The sequence below is a fragment of the Polyodon spathula genome, chromosome 13 (assembly GCF_017654505.1).
Source record: "Polyodon spathula isolate WHYD16114869_AA chromosome 13, ASM1765450v1, whole genome shotgun sequence".
NCBI classification, from domain to species: Eukaryota; Metazoa; Chordata; class Actinopteri; order Acipenseriformes; family Polyodontidae; genus Polyodon; species Polyodon spathula.
The window spans coordinates 25024686-25044905 of NC_054546.1; the positions used below are offsets into that span (position 1 = coordinate 25024686).

General features: G+C 41.5%; 1 protein-coding gene across 1 annotated transcript in view; it reads right to left on the reverse strand.

Moving 5' to 3' along the window:
• Window positions 1–14970: 14970 nt before the first annotated feature.
• znf384b (zinc finger protein 384 b) overlaps window positions 14971–20220 on the reverse strand; it is a 63241-nt gene continuing 57991 nt past the window's right edge. The window contains exons 6-10 of the mRNA XM_041268511.1: window positions 18831–18910; window positions 17346–17570; window positions 16982–17060; window positions 16709–16867; window positions 14971–15980 (exon numbers count right to left, since the gene is read on the reverse strand). Of these exons, the coding sequence (XP_041124445.1) occupies window positions 15663–15980; window positions 16709–16867; window positions 16982–17060; window positions 17346–17570; window positions 18831–18910 (861 nt within the window). The 3' untranslated portion in view covers window positions 14971–15662. The remainder of the gene's footprint in view (window positions 15981–16708; window positions 16868–16981; window positions 17061–17345; window positions 17571–18830; window positions 18911–20220) is intronic.

The following is a 20220-nucleotide window of genomic DNA, read 5'->3' on the forward strand; positions in this document are numbered from 1 at the left end:
CAAACCAAGAGTTGACACAACAACAAACTGAACATTGAATATCTGGGAGGCTCTTTGAAGAGTTATGTGGTCACCATATGTGCCATGTTGTGCCATCCTCTGTAAATAATCCCCCCATGTCCCCTCCACATACTCAGAAAGTGGCGTCCCATCCACTCCATGCGGATGAAATGTTAGATCAGCCACGATTTCTTCTCGCAATGTTGATGCAGAATGTAATATTCCAATGGTCGCCAATTGGTCAGCAACAGCAGCAAATTGGTAACTGCCATCTGGAATCGTGTCTAAACGAATGTTCAGGTTTGATGATTCAAAAGACTCCAATCTCTCCTCATGTGTGTAAGAAATTAGCAGGTGGGTTTGCCGAACTGTTTTGGGCTGAGACTTTGGGCGCTGCTTTTCTTCTTGTCTTGTGACACTGGTCACATCAGACACTGAAAACCACTATTACATTATTGGCTGGGTTAATAAAAAATAATACAAATTGTAATAATTGGAGCCGATAATGTAATAATATACTTATATCACTGTGTGTTTAAGTTTTATTTATTATGAAGTGTCACACTTACCCTTACTGTTGCTTCTTTCAAATAGCTGCTCAAAAACCTGACCAATCCTGACCCCTGAATCTTAGTCCTACCTCTGAGAAAATGCACACTCTCTCTTTCTCTCTCTCTCTCTCTAGGAATTAAGACTATTTATTTGTTTGTAGACTTATCTCTAGCCTTGCCTTCTACTCCTTAACCATTTGAGTACCAAATGAAGTACGAGCACACATCTTGGCAAACACAGACAATTACTCTTATGTCATATAATATGAAATCTAAACCTCTTTGAAGATGCTTTGTCCTCGAATACAAAGACCACCATTTCTTTTCATAAAAAAATGTCATCTTTAATTAAACATTTTTAAATAACTTTTTCAAGCAAGCTGTTTCAACTACACTATTATAGCTATTCAGCCCTCTCCCTCTCTCTCTCTCTCTGTGTACTTTATTTATACCAAACCTGACTCCTGAAAGGTTACATGAAAATGTATTACCAAATTAGAATGCTTGCCCTATATACATCCCTGGCTATCTGAATACAGCCATTACAAGCTCGACAAAGAATCTAAAACTGAAGAAAATTATATCTACAGTTCATTCTTGAAAATGTGTGTTTTCTTTTGCAGTACCCATAATTGACCACTAGATGGCCATTGATTGACAAGTTATTGTATTTACAGTACAATCGTAAATCTCGAAAAACTACTCGCTTTTAAATCTTTTGTAGTCATTTTTGTATTACTTTAGTATAAATACATGTTAATTTGGATTCATATGTTGTTTTTTTCTGACTTTATGTGAACGAAAAGACACACATTTGTCTGTTTTCCCATTGGAAATAGTGATAGTTTGAAATATCACTGTCCTGGTCACAAAAGCAAAGTTTGTGGGGAATAATAGCCATTTTCTATACTTTTGAGGCATAAGCAATTAGGAAATAACACTTACTACCCAGAAATAAAAAATAAAAAATATTTGTTACATGGTGTAATATGTTTATGTAACACACCTGTGTATTGCCCTTTAATTGAAACTCTCTGTTATACATAAGCTTATATTGTATGTTAGGTCATGTAATGTCCTCAGTTTAGAGTTTATAGACAGAAATAGTGTACCTCAAAGGGTTGTAGAATGTTTGGTGCCACTTTCCAATCAGTACACATCAATTCCATACAAACTTGAATGTCTCTTAAAATCCATAGTACTCATGTTTGATTGGACTAGGGGGCATGTACCTTCTGTAGTTTTTCAGGACCAGGGTTTGACACTGCAGCACCTCAGTAGTGATAAAAAAAAAAATGAGGTTTACTATTTAACACCATTTCATGTATTTGACAGATCTGGAACAATGAGAATACTGCAAACAATCTTTCTCCTGTCCTGTATCATTTGGGTATGTGCAGGACATGGACAGGGAGCAATGTCAGATGAGACCTATGATGTGATACTCAAGGCACTCAAGGGGGAATTTAATGTCCCTGTAGCACAGAGATCAAGTTGTTCGACTGTGGAGGAATAGGCAACTTTACGCCCTCAGTGAGGATGGCCAGGCAATTACATTTGCTGGAAAATTAGTAGCTAAGAAGTCAACTATCCCTACACTTGTGAACAGGGTTCTTGATGAAACAAAAGGCTCTGGTGCAAGAAAGGTGATCATACACCTTAGAGAAGAATACTCTGGCATCAGTCGAGCTAGTGTACAAGACACATTGGACAGGTCAAGACGCTACCATCTGCATAAGACGATATTTGGAAACAAACCCATTCCAAAATCCATTAAAGCCAAAGCAGTTCAAGATCACCACCAGATTGACCTTCTTGACATGGGCAAATGGAGAGTTGTGCATGGCCAAGCCACATATAGGTATATCCTGACCATAGTAAATGTATTTAGCAGATACATATGGCTAAGACCATTGAAGAGTAAACACACCGCTGAGATTGCCAAACATCTTGAGGACATTTACTCTGAGAATGGTCCACCAAAGATTTTACAACATGATCAAGGAAAGGAATTCAAAGGTGCAGTACGAAAACTCATGGAATTCCTTCAGGTGAAAATAATTCAGAGCTCGCCATATCATCCCCAGAGCCAGGGTAAAGTTGAGAGGAGCCACCGTGTACTGAGGAAAAAGATTATGTATGACCTAGTTAACTATCAACAAGGAGGAGTCAACTGGGTCAATCATTTATCAATTTATGCCAGGATAATGAATGAAGACCCAAAGGAGGTTTTAAGTTGGATGTCTCCTTTTCAGGTGTACTATGGAAGAAAAAGTCATAGACTGTCCAATCGGTTAACCTGTTCCCCAGCTCAAGTTCATGAAGAACACTGTCTACCAACCAACAAAATACTGCCTACCCAAAAGCATAGGCTTTTGTTTGAGGATAACCGAATGAAGATTAGGAGAAGGGCACGAAAGGCAACACAACGCTGCACAAGATGAATGACTTTGTCTAAGTCATAAAGCCTCTATATACAGGGTAAATGACAATGTGTTGGTCAGGGTGAACAGCGGTAATCGTAGAGTTTCACAAAGGCACTTTGTATTACCAGGTTTAGTTGTGAAAAGAAACCTAAAGTTGCACAAATATAAGGTTCAGTTCCATATGCCCAATAGCCCCACTCCAGCACAAAAGTGGTTTTCAGTGTCTGATGTGACCAGTGTCACAAGACTGGAAGAAAAGCAGCGCCCAAAGTCTCAGCCCAAAACAGTTCGGCAAACCCACCTGCTAATTTCTTACACACATGAGGAGAGATTGGAGTCTTTTGAATCATCAAACCTGAACATTCGTTTAGACACGATTCCAGATGGCAGTTGCCAATTTGCTGCTGTTGCTGACCAATTGGCGACCATTGGAATATTACATTCTGCATCAACATTGCGAGAAGAAATCGTGGCTGATCTAACATTTCATCCGCATGGAGTGGATGGGACGCCACTTTCTGAGTATGTGGAGGGGACATGGGGGGATTATTTACAGAGGATGGCACAACATGGCACATATGGTGACCACATAACTCTTCAAAGAGCCTCCCAGATATTCAATGTTCAGTTTGTTGTTGTGTCAACTCTTGGTTTGGATGCAACCTCTGTTATCTCACCATCCGGTTGTTATTGTGAAAACTGGCCTCTTTTGGTTCTTGGACATTTTGCTGAGGGACACGGGGAACATTATGTAAGTTTAAATGGACCAATTTTTCCTTATATTCAGGCCATTCAGGAGGCAGAGGCATAGACTGTTTTTCAGAAAATCAGATAGAACGCCTACTGGAGTTGACCCCTAACCTGGCATTCCGGCTGACCCTGAACTTGGCCTTCTGGCTGACCCTGAACCTGGGCCTCTGGCTAACCCTGAAGTTCAGTCTATGGCTAACCCTTTGGTTGACATGGTAGTGAATCCTAACAATGAGCATGGAGCTCAATACTTACTATCAGAAATCTTATCAAAAATTATTGAGGTATCTCTCAATCTAGATATGTCAATGCTGGGGACATTCAATAGAGTCTCACTCTTATTCCATGAACTATCTAGACCATATCATCCCAACCTGTACATAAGAGAGGCACTTGCAGAGAGTTTGGAACTGGACAAAGAGAATGACTGTTCCATTAGTTGGTAAGGACAAACGATGGATGAGAGCCTGGATTCTGCTCAGTCACATAGCCTTCGGACAGTACAAAGTTAAGGACATCTACTGGAAGATGTAATGACCATTTTTTTGTTGGTGTTTTTTTTTCGGTCAGCAGATAATTTAGATAAGAGAGAGAGAGAGAGAGAGAGAGAGAGAGAGAGAGAGAGAGAGAGAGAGAGAGAGAGAGAGAGAACGTTTTCTCAGAGTTAGGACTAAGATTCAGGGGTCAGGATTGGTCAGGTTTTTGAGCAGCTATTTGAAAGACGCAATAGTAAGGGTAAGTGTGACACTTAATAATAAATAAAACTTAAACACACAGTGATATAAGTATATTATTACATTATCGGCTCCAATTATTACAATTTTTATTATTTTTTATTAACCCAGCCAATAATGTAATAGCCAGACAATAATGTAAGAACTTATTACATTATGGGCAAAAAGTTATTACGCTATTGGTTCAGAAATTTTATTACATTATTGGTAATAAAAGGGCACAAGGGCTAAAACAAAGCGATTTAAACACAAAAAGAAAGACAAAAAGCAAAACTAACAAAAATAACAATTTCCAGGCAGGGCAATGCCTTCTCTGGATTTATCAAAATTCAAAAATCACACACCAAAAACCACCAACCTGCTTCCTCAGCTTCCTCCTCCCTACTGGGAGGCTGAGGCCTCCTTTTATGCCAGGTGGCTAAATGATAATTGATTAATTACATTAGTTGATTGCTCCCACATGGGGCAATCAACCTGGGCAGGGAGGAGAATTTAACGCCATCCCTGCCAGTGTTTCCAAGGGCAGAGCCCTGCTCTGCCACACACCTCCCCCCACGTACAAAGTACGGAGGCCGCAATCGGCCAAACTCCCCCCTTCCCCCCACCCCAAGAGTCCAATTATGTCTCTTGGGTGGGCGGGGTTGATGTCGGAGCCCCCAAGCCTTCTTTGGTTGAGGGGGCCCCGGATCTCCAAGGTAGTACGGCGACGGAGGCCCGGCTCCCTCTAGTGGCGGAGGTGGCAACGGCGGCAGACCCTTGGAAACCATAGAAAACAAAAAGGAGACACCAGCAGTCCCAAGCAATGCGGAGCAGCAGGCAACCCCAGGCGATGCGAAGCAGCAGGCAACCCCAGGCGATGCAAATGTGTCATCACTGAGCGGAGCGGGCGTGGCATCCCTGGGCGGTGCAAGGCAGGCATCCTTGGGCGGTGCAAGGCAGGCATCCTTGGGCCATAGCTCCTCCCCTCTGGGCTCTGAGAGCGGCGGCTGCTCCCTCTCTGGCTCTGGGAGCGGCGGCTCCTCCCTCTCTGGCTCTGGGAGTGACGGCAGCTCCTTCTCCCTCTCTGGCTCTGGGAGCGACGGCAGCTCCTCCTCCCTCTCTGGCTCTGGGAGCGACGGCTCACCCCTCTCTGGCTCTCGGGAAGGCGGCTCACCCCTCTTTATTGGAGTGACCGGGGCATCTCCCATGTCTACCGCCAGGTAATTAACCACCATGAGGGCAACCTCTGGGAAGGACGCTGGGTGGTGTTGTTCCTCCCACTGTTCCCACCTCTCCCCATCTCGACGCCACAGCGTGTTGATAACTTTGGGGAGATCGTGGACGAGGTCTGCCTCAGGGTGCATCAACCAGTCCCAGATCTCCTGGGACGGTGGTAAAGGTGGTGGTGCTGGAGGTAGTGGGGTGGCCCCTGATGCCCGGGGTGAATACTGCACCTCTTCCTGGGCTTGGTTGTAGGGGCATCCTGCCCAGTTGTGGCCGTCCTCCTCACACCGGCCACACCAGTTTGCCGGTGGCACATCTGGGCAGGACCGCCAACGATGGTCCTCCTTCCCGCACCAGGAACACCAAGGGAAGAGGCTGGCCAGGTCCTCCAGCGGTGGCTGCAGCAGCTTACATTTCTTCAGCTGCTGCTTGTCCTGACTTTGCTGCTGTCTGCTCTTCTTTCCCATTTTTTTTTTTTTTTTTTTAATTTATCCCAAAAATTAAATAAATAAATAAATAAATAAATAAATTACTGCTCTGAGCCTCTAGGTGGCGCTATCCCGCTTGTGACACCAAATGTGGCAGGCTGGCGAGTGGATAGAGGCCCAGAGACAGTCTGTAGTTCAAAAAAATAATTATTTTATTTAAATACACAAAAATAAAAGGGCACAAGGGCCAAAACAAAGCGATTTAAACACAAAAAGAAAGACAAAAAGCAAAACTAACAAAAATAACAATTTCCAGGCTGGGCAATGCCTTCACTGGATTTATCAAAATTCAAAAATCACACACCAAAAAACCACCAACCTGCTTCTTCAGCTTCCTCCTCCCTACTGGGAGGCTGAGGCCTCCTTTTATGCCAGGTGGCTAAATGATAATTGATTAATTACATTAGTTGATTGCTCCCACATGGGGCAATCAACCTGGACAGGGAGGAGAATTTAACACCATCCCTGCCAATGTTTCTAAGGGCAGAGCCCTGCTCTGCCACAGTAAGTTATTACTAGTTATTATTTTTTATTACATTAAGAATGGAAAATGTATTACATTATTGGCTGCTACACGCGACGTGCACCGTTTTATTTCAAACACTAAAATAAATAAAATATTTAAACAAAACAAACACTGCTCATAGAGCACAGGAAAATAAAAGGTTTAAACAAAAATAATCATGAACACTATACCAACACTTAAGGTCCGGCTGGGCAGTAGCCTTCACGGATCCTTTAAATTTATTTTTAAATTTCTTTCTCCTCTCGCTCTCCCATTCTCCACTTCTGAACACCCCCTGGAGTGCAGAGAGCTGCAGGTATTTATACAGGTGACCATCTCCCGATTAGCAACAAATTAATCACTTAGTTAATTCGGGAGCTGGCCACCTTCTGCACGAGGTTTAATCATTCCTGGCAGAGGACGAGTTACTCCATCGCCTCTGCCAGAACACATTTCAAAATAAAAACAATAACAAAACACAACGCAGCTACGCCGTCATTTAGCATGCTCTCTCTGCTGGTGGAGGTGGGAGGTGGAGGTGGGAGCAACACGTTGTGTTGTCCTCCCACGGGGGTGGAGGTGGAACCAGCAGGTATTCTCCCTCTGTTGGTAGAGGTGGGAGTGACAAGCAGTCCTTCCATGGCAGTGAAAGTAGAACCAGCAGGCATTCTCCCTCTCCTGGCGGGTACCTGGGCCATGGACACACTGATTCCTCCCTCTTGGGCTGTGGACGCAGCAACTCCCCCTCTTGGGCTGTGGACGCACCGACTCCCCTCTCTTGAGCTGTGGACATTTGGGCTCCTCCCACTCGGGCTGTGGACGTTTGGGCTCCTCCTACTCAGGCGCAGGATGTTCGGGCTCTTCCCTCTTGGGCTGCAGTGGGGGTGGGCACAGCAGGCATTCCTCTGGTGGGAGGAGGCAGTTTGCTGGGAAATGCCTCCACTTTCTACATATGCAGCAGCAATACTGCAGAACCATGCTGTGGAGGAGGGCCTCCCAGCTAATCTCCTCTTGTGGCTGTGGCTCCACCTCCTCTTCCTGAGGTGGAGAGTGACAACAGTCGGGCGACATGTGGCCCGCCTTGCCAACCTCAAAGTTATTACATTATTGGTAAGTTATTACATTATCGACTTTTATTACATTAAGAACGGAACATTTATTACATTATTGGCAGTTATTACATTAACGGTAGTTATTACATTATTGGCTGCTACACCGCGACTTTTTGAACTGCAGTTCTGCAGCCTGTTTGTTATTCTTCCGCCTTCTGGCCTGACATCACCGCAACGCCATTTCCTGCCACAAACCTGTTAATAAACAAAAATGTGTTTCACTTTATTTTAAGGGCCTTTTTTTCATTTCTAAACTCTGTATAAACATGCTTAAATGTTTAAAAAAACATTCATCAATAGTTTAGGCAAGTGCTAATAAATGAGGAACAAACTCAACTTACTCAAAACCCTATGGATAGGGACACCTGACACGCATGCATTTCAAATTTATTTTATTGTAATACTTTACATTCCCTACCCTAAATAGGATAAAGCTTCCTTTTATCATATGTGCAGCCATTAATAGCGTAGACGGCTGTATTTGAAAACAAAATTATTGGATCAAATATTTTATGTTGGTATGCACTCATATAATATGATTTTAAAATGAGACACAGTATTTACTTTTGATGGCTATATTAACCTGTTTTGTATTTTTTAGAAACCTTTAAACACTTTATAAATATGCTTCTAACTGATTCATAAATAAGTTAAAGCTGACCCATTCAAGTAAAGACGTTCATAGTATCGGACCAGTCTTGGGTTCGTTCGTCTACCATAATCTTCCTATTATCCATCTCAGTCAATATTTGTACTCATTATCTTAATTTAGCCTTAAATAGTTACTAGATATCTATTATAAATACTTTATAAAGGGTTATTTTGGGGCTCTGTGGGTGTGGTTATGCATGTCCATCTGAGTTCATGTGCATGACTTAATAATACAGTAGAGTTATTTAACTATTAACAAACAGTAGCAATGAAGATTATTTACTGTTAGCAGATATCATTAATAGCCTACTATCTACTAACTAACAATTAACAGAAAATGTTTTTTTTTTTCATTTTTATTATTAGCTAGTTAATAGTCAATAAGCATATTAACTAACAATTAACAGAAAAAAAAATATTGAATTGTTTATTAGCTCGTTCATAGGCATCCCTCAAAATAAAGCGTGACCCAAGAGGGACCTTCGTACTGTTGATTTGATGGACAACGACACTGTGCCTTCTGCCAGTTCTGTTGTAAATCTAATGCTTGTCTTCTTTCTATTCCTTAACGGCATATCTTCAAGTATTGCTCATCCTTGTTAGACAGCTTTTTGGGTCTTCCAGTCCTCAGTTTGTCAATTACAAACGATGCTTCTCTGTACTTGTTGATTATGCTTCGGGTACCACACCTTGAAAATCAGGTGATGCAAGCTTTCACTCAATGTTTTTCTTTCTTTATGCAAATCAAGGTGGTTATAATAGTTGAAAACACTAATGGAGGCTTTGAGTAAATTGTTGATGCTCATAATGCATCAGAGTAGAAAAATGCAACATGTCTAAGACTTTTGTACAGCAGTGTGTGTACTCAGGTTTCGGGATCTTTAGGAGGTAAACACCCAAGTGGTAATAGTTACATTTCATACTTGAAATGGAACATTACTATTAATGTTATTACTTTAATGTCCTTTTTAAGGTTGATGGTACAACACATTATTATTTACAGAGCTATCTTTCCTCACCTTCCAAATCAAACTGACAGAAATAACAAAACACAATCTAACACAGATTTTTAAAAATTGTTTATTATGTTTTTTTGATTTTTTTAAACAAGAACACTTATTTTTTCTGTATTTAATTTTGAAGTCTATGCAGGACAGCTTAACAATCAGAACTACAGACAGTAGATAGAACAGTAGCAATGATGATGAAACAATAATAATAACAATAACAGTAATAATAATAATAATAATAATAATAATAATAATAATAATAATAATAATAATAATAATAATAATAATAATAATAATAATGCTGATTTGAGTCCAGGATAGAAACTTTAAACTTTTATTATAATTTTATTTATTGTATTTTACAAGAGAATTATTATTATTAAATATTATTATTATTGTTGTTATTATTAAGCAACTGGTGGTTGCATTTACGAAGGCAAAAAATAACACACATTACAATATACAAATAAAACTTTTTTTTTTTAAATTGATGGAAATCCTCAAACAATTAAAATATATAACAAGCCTTTTTCTTTTTTCTTCCCCAGTGACAGTGAGCCATGTTTAAAAAGCTGACTCCTTCCTTATAAACAACTTATGGTACAAACAACAGTGATGTAATGCCTGTGCACTGGGACCATGTGCTCGTTTCGGAGGGCTGCAATCATTCTGAGGTCTAACAGCAGTGATATAATGCCTGTGCACTGGGACCAAGACCATGTTTCGGGTGGTTGCAATCATTCTGAGGTCTCAGCAGTGACTCCAGTGCTGTGTGTTACTGTTTGTGATGCTGCTCTCCTCTACCTGAGTAGCTGCAATAGGAACATTACAGAAAGGTAAAGGGGCAGGAAGGATGTGACTAGTCTGAACATAACCCATGCTCCTGGGTTGCTAGCACAAAACACGCAATGTGGAGCACAACAAAGCAATTTTAAAAAATAAAAATAAAAAAATATATAGATATATATGTATATATGGTAACCATCACGTCAACAGCCCCCTCCAGGCAATAAGTAGAGATAAAGGCTCCATGCTGAGCCCTCGCTGTGACTGCTTCCCCATCAGGCATCTTCACAGCAATGCACCCCGGTGAGGGTACAAACACAGGGGTTTCACCAGCACCCCTTAGGGCAAGGCTTCTTAACTAAATGATTCATCGTGCGCCACACTGCTTGTTTTGTGTCAGTATTCAGCACTCTACACTGAATAGATAACCCCCCACGTGACTGCAAATATATACAGTAGAGATGGACTATACAGTAGAGTTTGAATTTTCCACATTTTATTGTGATACAACATGGAATCAAAATTGATTTAATTAGGAGAATTTGCGTTACACTGATCAACGCAAAAAAGTCCATAATGTCAAAGTGAAAAATAAAATATACAAATTGTTCTAAATTAATTACAAATATAAAACAGAAAATAATTGATTTCATAAGTGATAGGTGTTACAGAAACTTGGTTGTCTGAGAGTGATGGGGACAAATATAATATTTGTGGGTATACACTGTATAGGAAAGACAGGCAGGACAGAAGAGTAGGGGTAGTGCTATACATAAGAAACAGTGTTGAAGCCCAGGTGTTAAACGTGGACAAAGAAAATAAACCTGATTCAATATGGGTCAGAATAACAGACAAAAATTCAAAAGGCATAATAATAGGAGCATGCTATAGACCGCCAGATTCAGACGGTGAGCAAAATAATCTGTTATACAATGACATTAGAAATGCGTGTAGCAAAGGAGAAGCCATACTAATGGGGGATTTCAACTTCCCTCATATAAAATGGGAAAACCTGGTGGGGAGCACGACGGATGAAATAGAAATGGTGGAAATGACAAATGACTGCTAACACAATTTGTCAAGGCTAGACTAGAGGGGAGGCATGCCTTGATTTAGTCTTTTCAAATAACGAAGACAGAATAACTAAAACAGAGGTCAGAGAACCACTAGCAAACAGACCACAACATTGTCTCATTTGAAGTGCTTTTGAAAACCTCAAAAGTAATGACTAAAGCTAAGGTTTACAATTTTAGAAAAGCATATGAAGGTATGAAACAGAGACTAACAGAAGTAGATTGGAGTAAAATAGAGAAAACATCCACAGAAAAAGGATGGCTGTTCTTCAAAAATGTAGTACTAGAGGCGCAAAACAATTACATCCCTAAAGTAGACAAATCTAAATGTAAAACCAAATTGCCAAAATGGTTTAATAGATCAATTAAAAAAAAATATTCAGCGAAAAAAGACACTTTACAGAGCGTTAAAAAGGGACCAAAAAGAAAGTACACAGAAAGAGTACAGAACTGCAAACGCTAGTCAAAAAAGAAGTTAGAAAGGCCAAGAGAGAAATAGAAATGAACATTGCTAAGGGGGCTAAAACCAATTCCAAAATGTTTTTCCAATATTACAACAGCTAGAGAACATTCAAAGAGGAGGTTAAATGTCTAAGAGATACAAATGGCAAAATCATAGATGAAGGAAAAAAAAATCGCAAATATATTAAATGATTACTTTTCACAAGTTTTTACAAAGGAGGATACGGACAACATGCCCCACATGTCATCCAGTTCCTATCCAGTTTTAAATGAATTTAGCATAACCGAAGCAGAAGTGTTAAACGGACTAGGAGATCTTAAAATAAACAAATCCCCTGGGCCGGATGAGTTCCTCCCAATAGTACTCAAAGAAATGAAAGAAGTTATTTACAAACCGCTAACCAAGATCATTCAAAAGTCTCTTGATACAGGTGTTGTACCGACAGACAAACGTAATAACGATCCACAAAAAGGGAAACAAAACTGGACCAGGTAACTACAGACCAGTAAGCCTGACTTCTATTATATGCAAACTTATGGAAACTATAATAAGATCCAAAATGGAAAATTACCTATATGGTAACGGTATCCTGCGAGACAGTCAACGTGGTTTTAGGAAAGGGAAATCATGTCTAACTAACCTGCTTGATTTTTTTGAGGATGCAACATCGATAATGGATAATTGCAAAGCATATGATATGGTTTACATAGATTTCCAGAAAGCTTTTGACAAAGTCCCGCATAAAGATTAATTCTCAAACTCAATGCAGTAGGGATTCAAGGAAATACATGTACATGGATTAGGGAGTGGTTAACATGTGAAAACAGAAAGTGCTGATTAGAGGAGAAACCTCAGAATGGAGTGTGGTAACCAGTGGAGTACCACATGGATCAGTATTAGGTCCTCTGCTATTCCTAATCTACATTAATGATTTAGATTCTGGTATAGTAAGCAAACTTGTTAAATTCGCAGACAACACAAAAATAGCAGTGGCAAACACTGTTGCAGCAGCAAAGGTTATTCAACATGATCTAGACAAGATTCAGAACTGGGCAGACACATGGCAAATGACATTTAATAGAGAAAAGTGTAAGGTACAGCATGCAGGAAATAAAAATGTGCATTATAAATATCATACGGGAGATACTGAAATTGGAGAAGGAATCTATGAAAAAGACCTATGTCTTCATCTAGAAAATGTGGGGAAACTATAAAAAAGGCCAACAAGATGAAGTAATGTTAAAACTGTACAATGCATTAGTAAATATTGTGTATTGTATAGTGTATTGTGTAAATATTGAATATTGTGTTCAGTTCTGGTCACCTCGCTTTAAAAAAGATACTGCTGCTCTAGAAAGAGTGCAAAGAAGAGCGACCAAAATTATTCCGGGTTTAAAAGGCATGTCATATGCAGACAGGCTAAAAGATTGAATCTGTTCAGTCCTGAACAATGAAGACTACGTGGCGACCCAATTCAAGCATTCAAAATTCTAAAAGGTATTGACAATGTCGACCCAAGGGACTTTTTCGACCTGAAGAAAGAAACAAGGACCAGGGGTCACAAATGGAGATTAGACAAAGGGGCATTCAGAACAGAAAATAGGAGGCACCTTTTTATACAGAGAATCGTGAGGGTCTGGAATCAACTCCCCAGTAATGTTGTTGAAGCTGACACTTTGGGATCCTTCAAGAAGCTGCTTGATGAGATTCTGGGATCAATAAGCTACTAACAACCAATCGAGCAAGATGGGCTGAATGGCCTCCTCTCGTTTGTAAACTTTCTTATGTTCTTATTCACCCCTTTTGGTATGACACACCTAAATAAGCTCTGGTGCAACCAACTGTCTTTAGAAGTCACAGAATTAGTTGAATGGAGTCCATCTGTGTGCAATTAAGGTGTTTCACATGATTTCAGGTTAAATACACCTGTCTCTGGGAGGTTCCAGTTGGTTAGTACATTTCCTAACAAAAAACAAATCATGAAGACGAAGGAACATTCAAAGCAAATCCAGAATAAGGTTCTTCAAAAGCACCAATCAGGGGTAGGATAGAATATTTCCAAGGCATTGAATATCCCCTGGAGCAAAGTAAAGTCCATTATTAAGAAATGGAAAGAATGTGGCACAACTGTGAATCTATCTAGAACAAACCGTCCTCAAAAACTACGTATCCGGGCGAGAAGGGCACTATTCAGGGAGAACATAAGAACATAAGAACATAAGAAAGTTTACAAACGAGTGGAGGCCATTCGGCCCATCTTGCTCGTTTGGTTGTTAGTAGCTTATTGATCCCAAAATCTCATCAAGCAGCTTCTTGAAGGATCCCAGGGTGTCAGCTTCAACAACATTACTGGGGAGTTGATTCCAGACCCTCACAATTCTCTGTGTAGGCCTATGGCAACTCTGAAGAACTTAAGTCTTCCAAGGCTGAGCTGGGAGACACTGTGCATAAGGAAACAATAGCCAGGGTGCTTCAAAAAACTAGCCTTTATGGGAGAGTGGCAAAAAGAAAGCCATTGTTGAAAAAAAACAATGCATCAGGGCCTGGAAAACACATGAAGATAGAGGGCAAAGTACAAAGAAATCCTGGAGGAAAACCTGCTGACGTCTGCAAGAGACCTGGGACTTGGGAGAAGATTAATCTTCCAGTAGGACAATGACCCCAAACATACAGCCAAAGCCACACTGGAGTGGCTTAAAGCCAAATTGGTCAATGTCCTGGAGTGGCCCAGTCAAAGCCTGGACCTCAATCCAATTGAGAATATGTAGAATTGAAAATTGCTGTTCACCAAACGTCCCCATCCAACTTGACAGAGCTTGAGCAATTTTGCAAAGAAGAATGGGCAAAAATTGCACTGTACAGATGTGCAATGCTGGTAGAGGCTTATCCAAATAGACTCATGGCTGTAATTGCTGCCAAAGGTGCCTCTACCAAATATTGACTCAAGGGGGTGAATACTTATGCAATCAATTATTTTCTGTTTTGTATTTGTAATTAATTTAGAACAATTTGTAGATTTTATTTTTCACTTTGACATTATGGATTTTTTTTTTGTGTTGATCAGTGGCAAAAACTCCTAATTAAATCCATTTTGATTCCATGCTGGAACACAAAATAATGTGGAAAAGCCCAAGGGGGGGTGAAAACTTCATATATATATATATATATATATATATATATATATATATATATATATATATATATATATATATATATATATATATACTGTAATCAATAGGTATCTACATATTAGACATCTCAGCACTTTTATATGAGCAGGTTATACAAATAATATACAATGGGTTACAAGTTATTACACAGAAAATGACACCCCCTGTGGTTGAGAGTGTGTGATGAGGTTATAATAATTAGCTCTAATATTATATACAGCTAATAACAATGAAAAAGATTAGTAAAGGACTCGGTAAATACCAACTCACACACCCTTTCAAACCAAGGCCATGCCTCTGCCCAGCCGGTCTGCTGTATGAAGTGTGCTGTGAGGCCCTTCCCTCACCGCTCAGTCTGCTGTGAGGTGTGCTGTGAGCCCCTCCCTCACCGCTCAGCATGTCTCCACTCATTATGAATGACTCCCAATTCTGTTGCTTAGATACTGACATTGTATTTTTTTTTTTTTTGTTATCCAATTGACTAGTGATAAAATATTATTTTATATTATTAGAGCACACCCACTGGAACCACCCATAATGGCTGCAAACAAAGAGAAGAATTACAAATCTGTTTCAATGGCATTTGAAGCCATATGTATTTTAAAATCAAGATTTTGTGTGGAAATCTTTGTATTCACTGCCTTACTCACTCCACACTTCACTCCTTTCCTCACTCCTCTCCTGACTCTACTCCACTCCTCTCCCCTCTCCCTGTCTATCTCCCTTCTCTCTCCCCTCTCTTATGAATTCAAATGCTCCACTACTTGGATAGCAGAGGTGGACACAGTCAGACACAGGTCTTTATGTTGTTGGTGGTCTGACTGGTTCTGTACTGGTTTGTACTGCAGCTCAGCGGCCGATACTGGTTTGTACTGGTGCAGGTTGAAGGGGCACTGGCCTGGGTTAGGCTCGGACTGGTTTGTGTAGTGGGGTTGGTTTGACTGGTTCTGAGAGCCTTGCTGTTGCTGGGAGCTGCTGGACTGGGCAGACTGGTTTTGCTGCACTGGGTTACTGGGATCAGGGTTGTGCTTCCGCATGTGTTTCATCAGGTACGTTTCCTGAAAAAAAGAAACAAAGAAAGATATAGCAATGAACTTCCAGGATCACCCGATATAGGTGAGATATAACCAGGAGACAGTGTAACAATCCCTCACTCACCAGCCCTCCCCGTGTAACAAGCCCTCACTTACCAGCCCTCCCAGAGTGTAACAATCCCTCACTCACCATCCGTCCCACAGTGTAACAATCCCTCACTCACCATCCCTCCCAGAGTGTAACAATCCCTCATTCACCCTCCCTCAGTGTAACAATCCCTCACTCACCCTCCACTGTAACAATCCCTCACTCACCAGCCCTCCCAGGGTGTAACAATCCCTCACTCACCATCCCTCACAGAGTGTAACAATCCCTCACTCACCAGCCCTCCCAAAGTGTAACAATCCCTCACTCACCATCCCTCCCAGAATGTAACAATCCCTCACTCACCCTCTCAGTGTAACAATCCCTCTCACCCTCCCTCCCAGAGATAACAATCCCTCACTCACCCTCCAGTGTAACAATCCCTAACTCACCCTCCCAGAGTGATAACAATCCCGCACTCATGCCTGTCCCAGTCTCTCGCCCCCGTCTCTGCCCCCTTACCGCTGCCTGAGCTGCTCCGCACAGACCTTCAGACTGCTGAAGCATTACTGTATGAGCTCCCGAGTGAGGCTTGCAGCATCACTGTATTAATAAGAGCTCTTTGCCCTGGGTTGAAAGAGGCTGCCTGACGCACACGCAGACTCACCGAGGTGTAGGCACGGTTGCACATGCCGCAGGAGTAGACCTTGGCATGTTTAACCGTGTGAGTGCTGAGATGCACCTCCAGCGAGGCAGAGTCCGTGTATGCGCGGTGGCAGTGATGACACTTATAGGGCTTGTCTTTATTGTGCTGCCTTCTATGGGACTGCAGAAAAAACAGAAAAGAAAGTATTAGCCATCTAAGCTCAAAACGCCCTACAGTTTCTGCAGGAGGTTGCCTCGATGTCTGAGTTTGTGAGCAGGCTGAGAAGAGTCTTACCTGCAGGTTTGAGAGCTGGGTGAAGGCTTTCTCACAACCGGGATGTGCACATTTATAGGGTCTATCACCAGTGTGGATTCTGAATAAAAAACAAGACAGCAACACAAAAATAAATAATTAGGAGATGAATAACAATGCCACTAAATGAAAGATACCTCATGTTTCAATATGCACAGAAAAGAGGTTCTCTCTCTCACGAGGATCACCAGATTTTAGTTTTTATCCCAAGATTTCTTAGCTACAATTATTATAATTAGACATTCTTGTCAGCTTAACTGAATTAAAGCAATTCACAAATATTTAGAAGAGTAATGGAGCGCTCGCCCCAGTCCTCCTGGCTTCATGGGGCTTCCCACGTTGCTACCTGGTGTGCTGCTGCAGATGGGACAGCTGCCTAAATGCCTTCTGGCAGTAGGAGCAGGTGTACGGCTTGGCCCCTGAGTGGATGCGGATATGCTGCGCCAGGTAGCTGGAGTTGGCGAAGGTCTTGGAGCAGTGCGGGCATTTGTGGGGCTTGTTCTCAGTGTGAGTTTTAGAATGGAGCTGCATCTCAGACTTGGAGAAGAAAGTCACAGCACACATTCGACAGCTAGTGGGCGACAAACAACAAACAAAACAACAGAAGCTTCCATTTTAATATACTTCAGTATGAAAGGGATTCTTTACACCATCTACATTTAAGAACATAAGAAAGGTTACAAACAAGAGGAGGCCACTCGGCCCATCTTGCTCGCTAGTAGCTTACTGATCCCAGAATTTCATCAAGCAGCTTCTTGAAGGATCCCAGGTTGTCAGCTTCAACAACATTACTGGGGAGTTGGTTCCAGACTCCCACAATTCTTTGTGCAAAAAAGTGGCTCCTATTTTCTGTTCGGAATGCCCCTTTACCTAATCTCCATTTGTGACCCCTGCTCCTTCTTTCTTTTTTCAGGTTGAAAAAGTCCCCTGGGTCACCATTGTCAATACCTTTTAGAATTTTGAATGCTTGAATCAGATCTTCTTTGTTAAGACAGAATGACTCAATTATTTTAGCCTGTCTGCCTTTTAAACCCTGAATAATTCTGGTCACGCTTCTTTTCACTCTTTTAAAACAGCAATATCCTTTTTGTAGCGAGGTCACCAGAACCGAACACAATATTCTAGATGAGGTCTTACTAGTGCATTGTAAAGTTTTAACATTACTTCCCTTGATTTAAATTCAACACTTTTCACAATATATCCGAGCATTTTTTCGGCCTTTTTTATAGCTTTCCCACATTGTCTAGATGAAGACATTTCTGAGTCAACATAAATGCCTAGATCTTTTTCATAGGTTCCTTCTTCAATTTCAGTATCTCCTATACAGTATTTATAATGTACTTTTTTATTGCCTGCGTGCAATACCTTACACTTTTCTCTATTAAATGCCAGTTCCCAATGCTGTCTAGATCACTTTGAATGACCTTTGCTGCTGCTGCAACGGTGTGTGCCACTCCTATTTTTGTCTGCAAATTTAACACATTTGCTTACTATACCAGAATCTATGTCCTTAACGTAGAATAGGAATAGCAGATGACCTAATACTGATCCCTGTGGTACTCCACTGGTTTTGCTCCATTTTGAGGTTTCTCCTCTAATCAGTACTTTCTGTTTTCTACATGTTAACCAGTCCCTAATCCATGTGCATGCATTTCCTTGAATCCCTACTGTGTTCAGTTTGAGAATTAATCTTTTATGCGAGATTGGCTGTATATCGTCAGACCCCTGATCAGTGTGGGTTGGAGCGATGAGACGACATTCGAATTGAGCATAAAAACAGGGTTAAACAAAAAATACTTACAAATAAAATTATATGAATGAGTGATCTCACCGATAGGACCTGCTGCCATCCTTCGCTGTGATTGTCTCTTCATCTTCATTGCCAAGGTCATAGGGGTCAGAGCTGTGGTGCTGGAAAAAACAAAACAAATCAACACCCTCTCCATCAGTCAAGAAAACAAATCAATACCCTTTCCATCAATAAAGAGCAAAGCCATACCCTCTCCATCAATAAAGAGCAAATCCACACCCTCTCCATCAATCAAGAAGACAAATCAATACCCTCTCCATCAACCAAGAGCAAATCCATACCCTCTCCATCAATCAGAAAACAAATCAATATCCCCTCCATCAATCAAGAGCAAATCCAGCTGAACCGGAGCCTGCAACATTGGAAGGTGAACCGAGGGAATGTTCAGGTGGTCATAAAGACACAATCCTGCTATGTAGCGTACAGTGCTTTGCGATACTTTTTTACATAAAGCGCTATATAAATATAATTAATAAATAAATAAATAAATAACGAAACGGCAGCTGAAGAAGACATCACTACTGCTGCTGGGCCACAGGCGGGGAAGGGTCGATTTGGGGTCGATTTGGCTCAGCCCTGCGTTGCGTGGGACCAGGCATTGGGCCGGATGAACACAGGAAAGGCATTTTTCTGCCCGCTGATCCTGCACCTGGAGTCCCGGTGTTGGGGGTAGGGACGAGGGAGAGCCTCAGTTGTCCCCGGAGGTGCCTCACTGTGTGGGGGGAGCCTCAAAACGGCACTGCTGCCGATCCCCCAATGAAGGCTCCTCCTTCCCCTAACAGGTCGCCGGCTGCGGTGGACTCAGCGGACGAGGGAAACATGTCTGTGTATGAGGACAGGACGTGTCTGTATATGAGGTGGACATGCCTGTGATTGAGGAGAGGACATGCCTGAGGTGGGGGAGCGGAGGTACAGCTAATCTGCTATACTCTGCAAATGCTCAGTTAAGCGACTATAGCCGAGACCAGAGACCCAGAGACCAGGCATGTAGTGTCCTTCCATCACAGGTTTCCATGACACTGAATGAGCCCCAATCAACCACAAATACTAAGTTTAACATCTATGATAGCATTTACAATGTCACATCTGAAGACATGTAGTGTTTTGTGTGCTTGGTAAAGGGACATGTCCAGATAAAGCCAGTGATCAGTAGAAAGCAGCTGACGGAGCGAAAAGTGGGGACGAAGGTCCCGCTCCTCAGGAGCCTGCTGCCAGCAGGAGTACTTAAAGTACTGGAGGAGTATTTAAAGTACCAAAGAAAGGAGCCACACCCCCAGTCTACCAAGGAGCTCTCTGCTGCTGTAAATCTCCACAGACAGGAATCAAACAGAGCCACACCCCCAGTCTGCCAAGGAGCTCGCTGGTTACAGGACATGACCACTCATCTATTGCAGCAAACCCACCACCACGC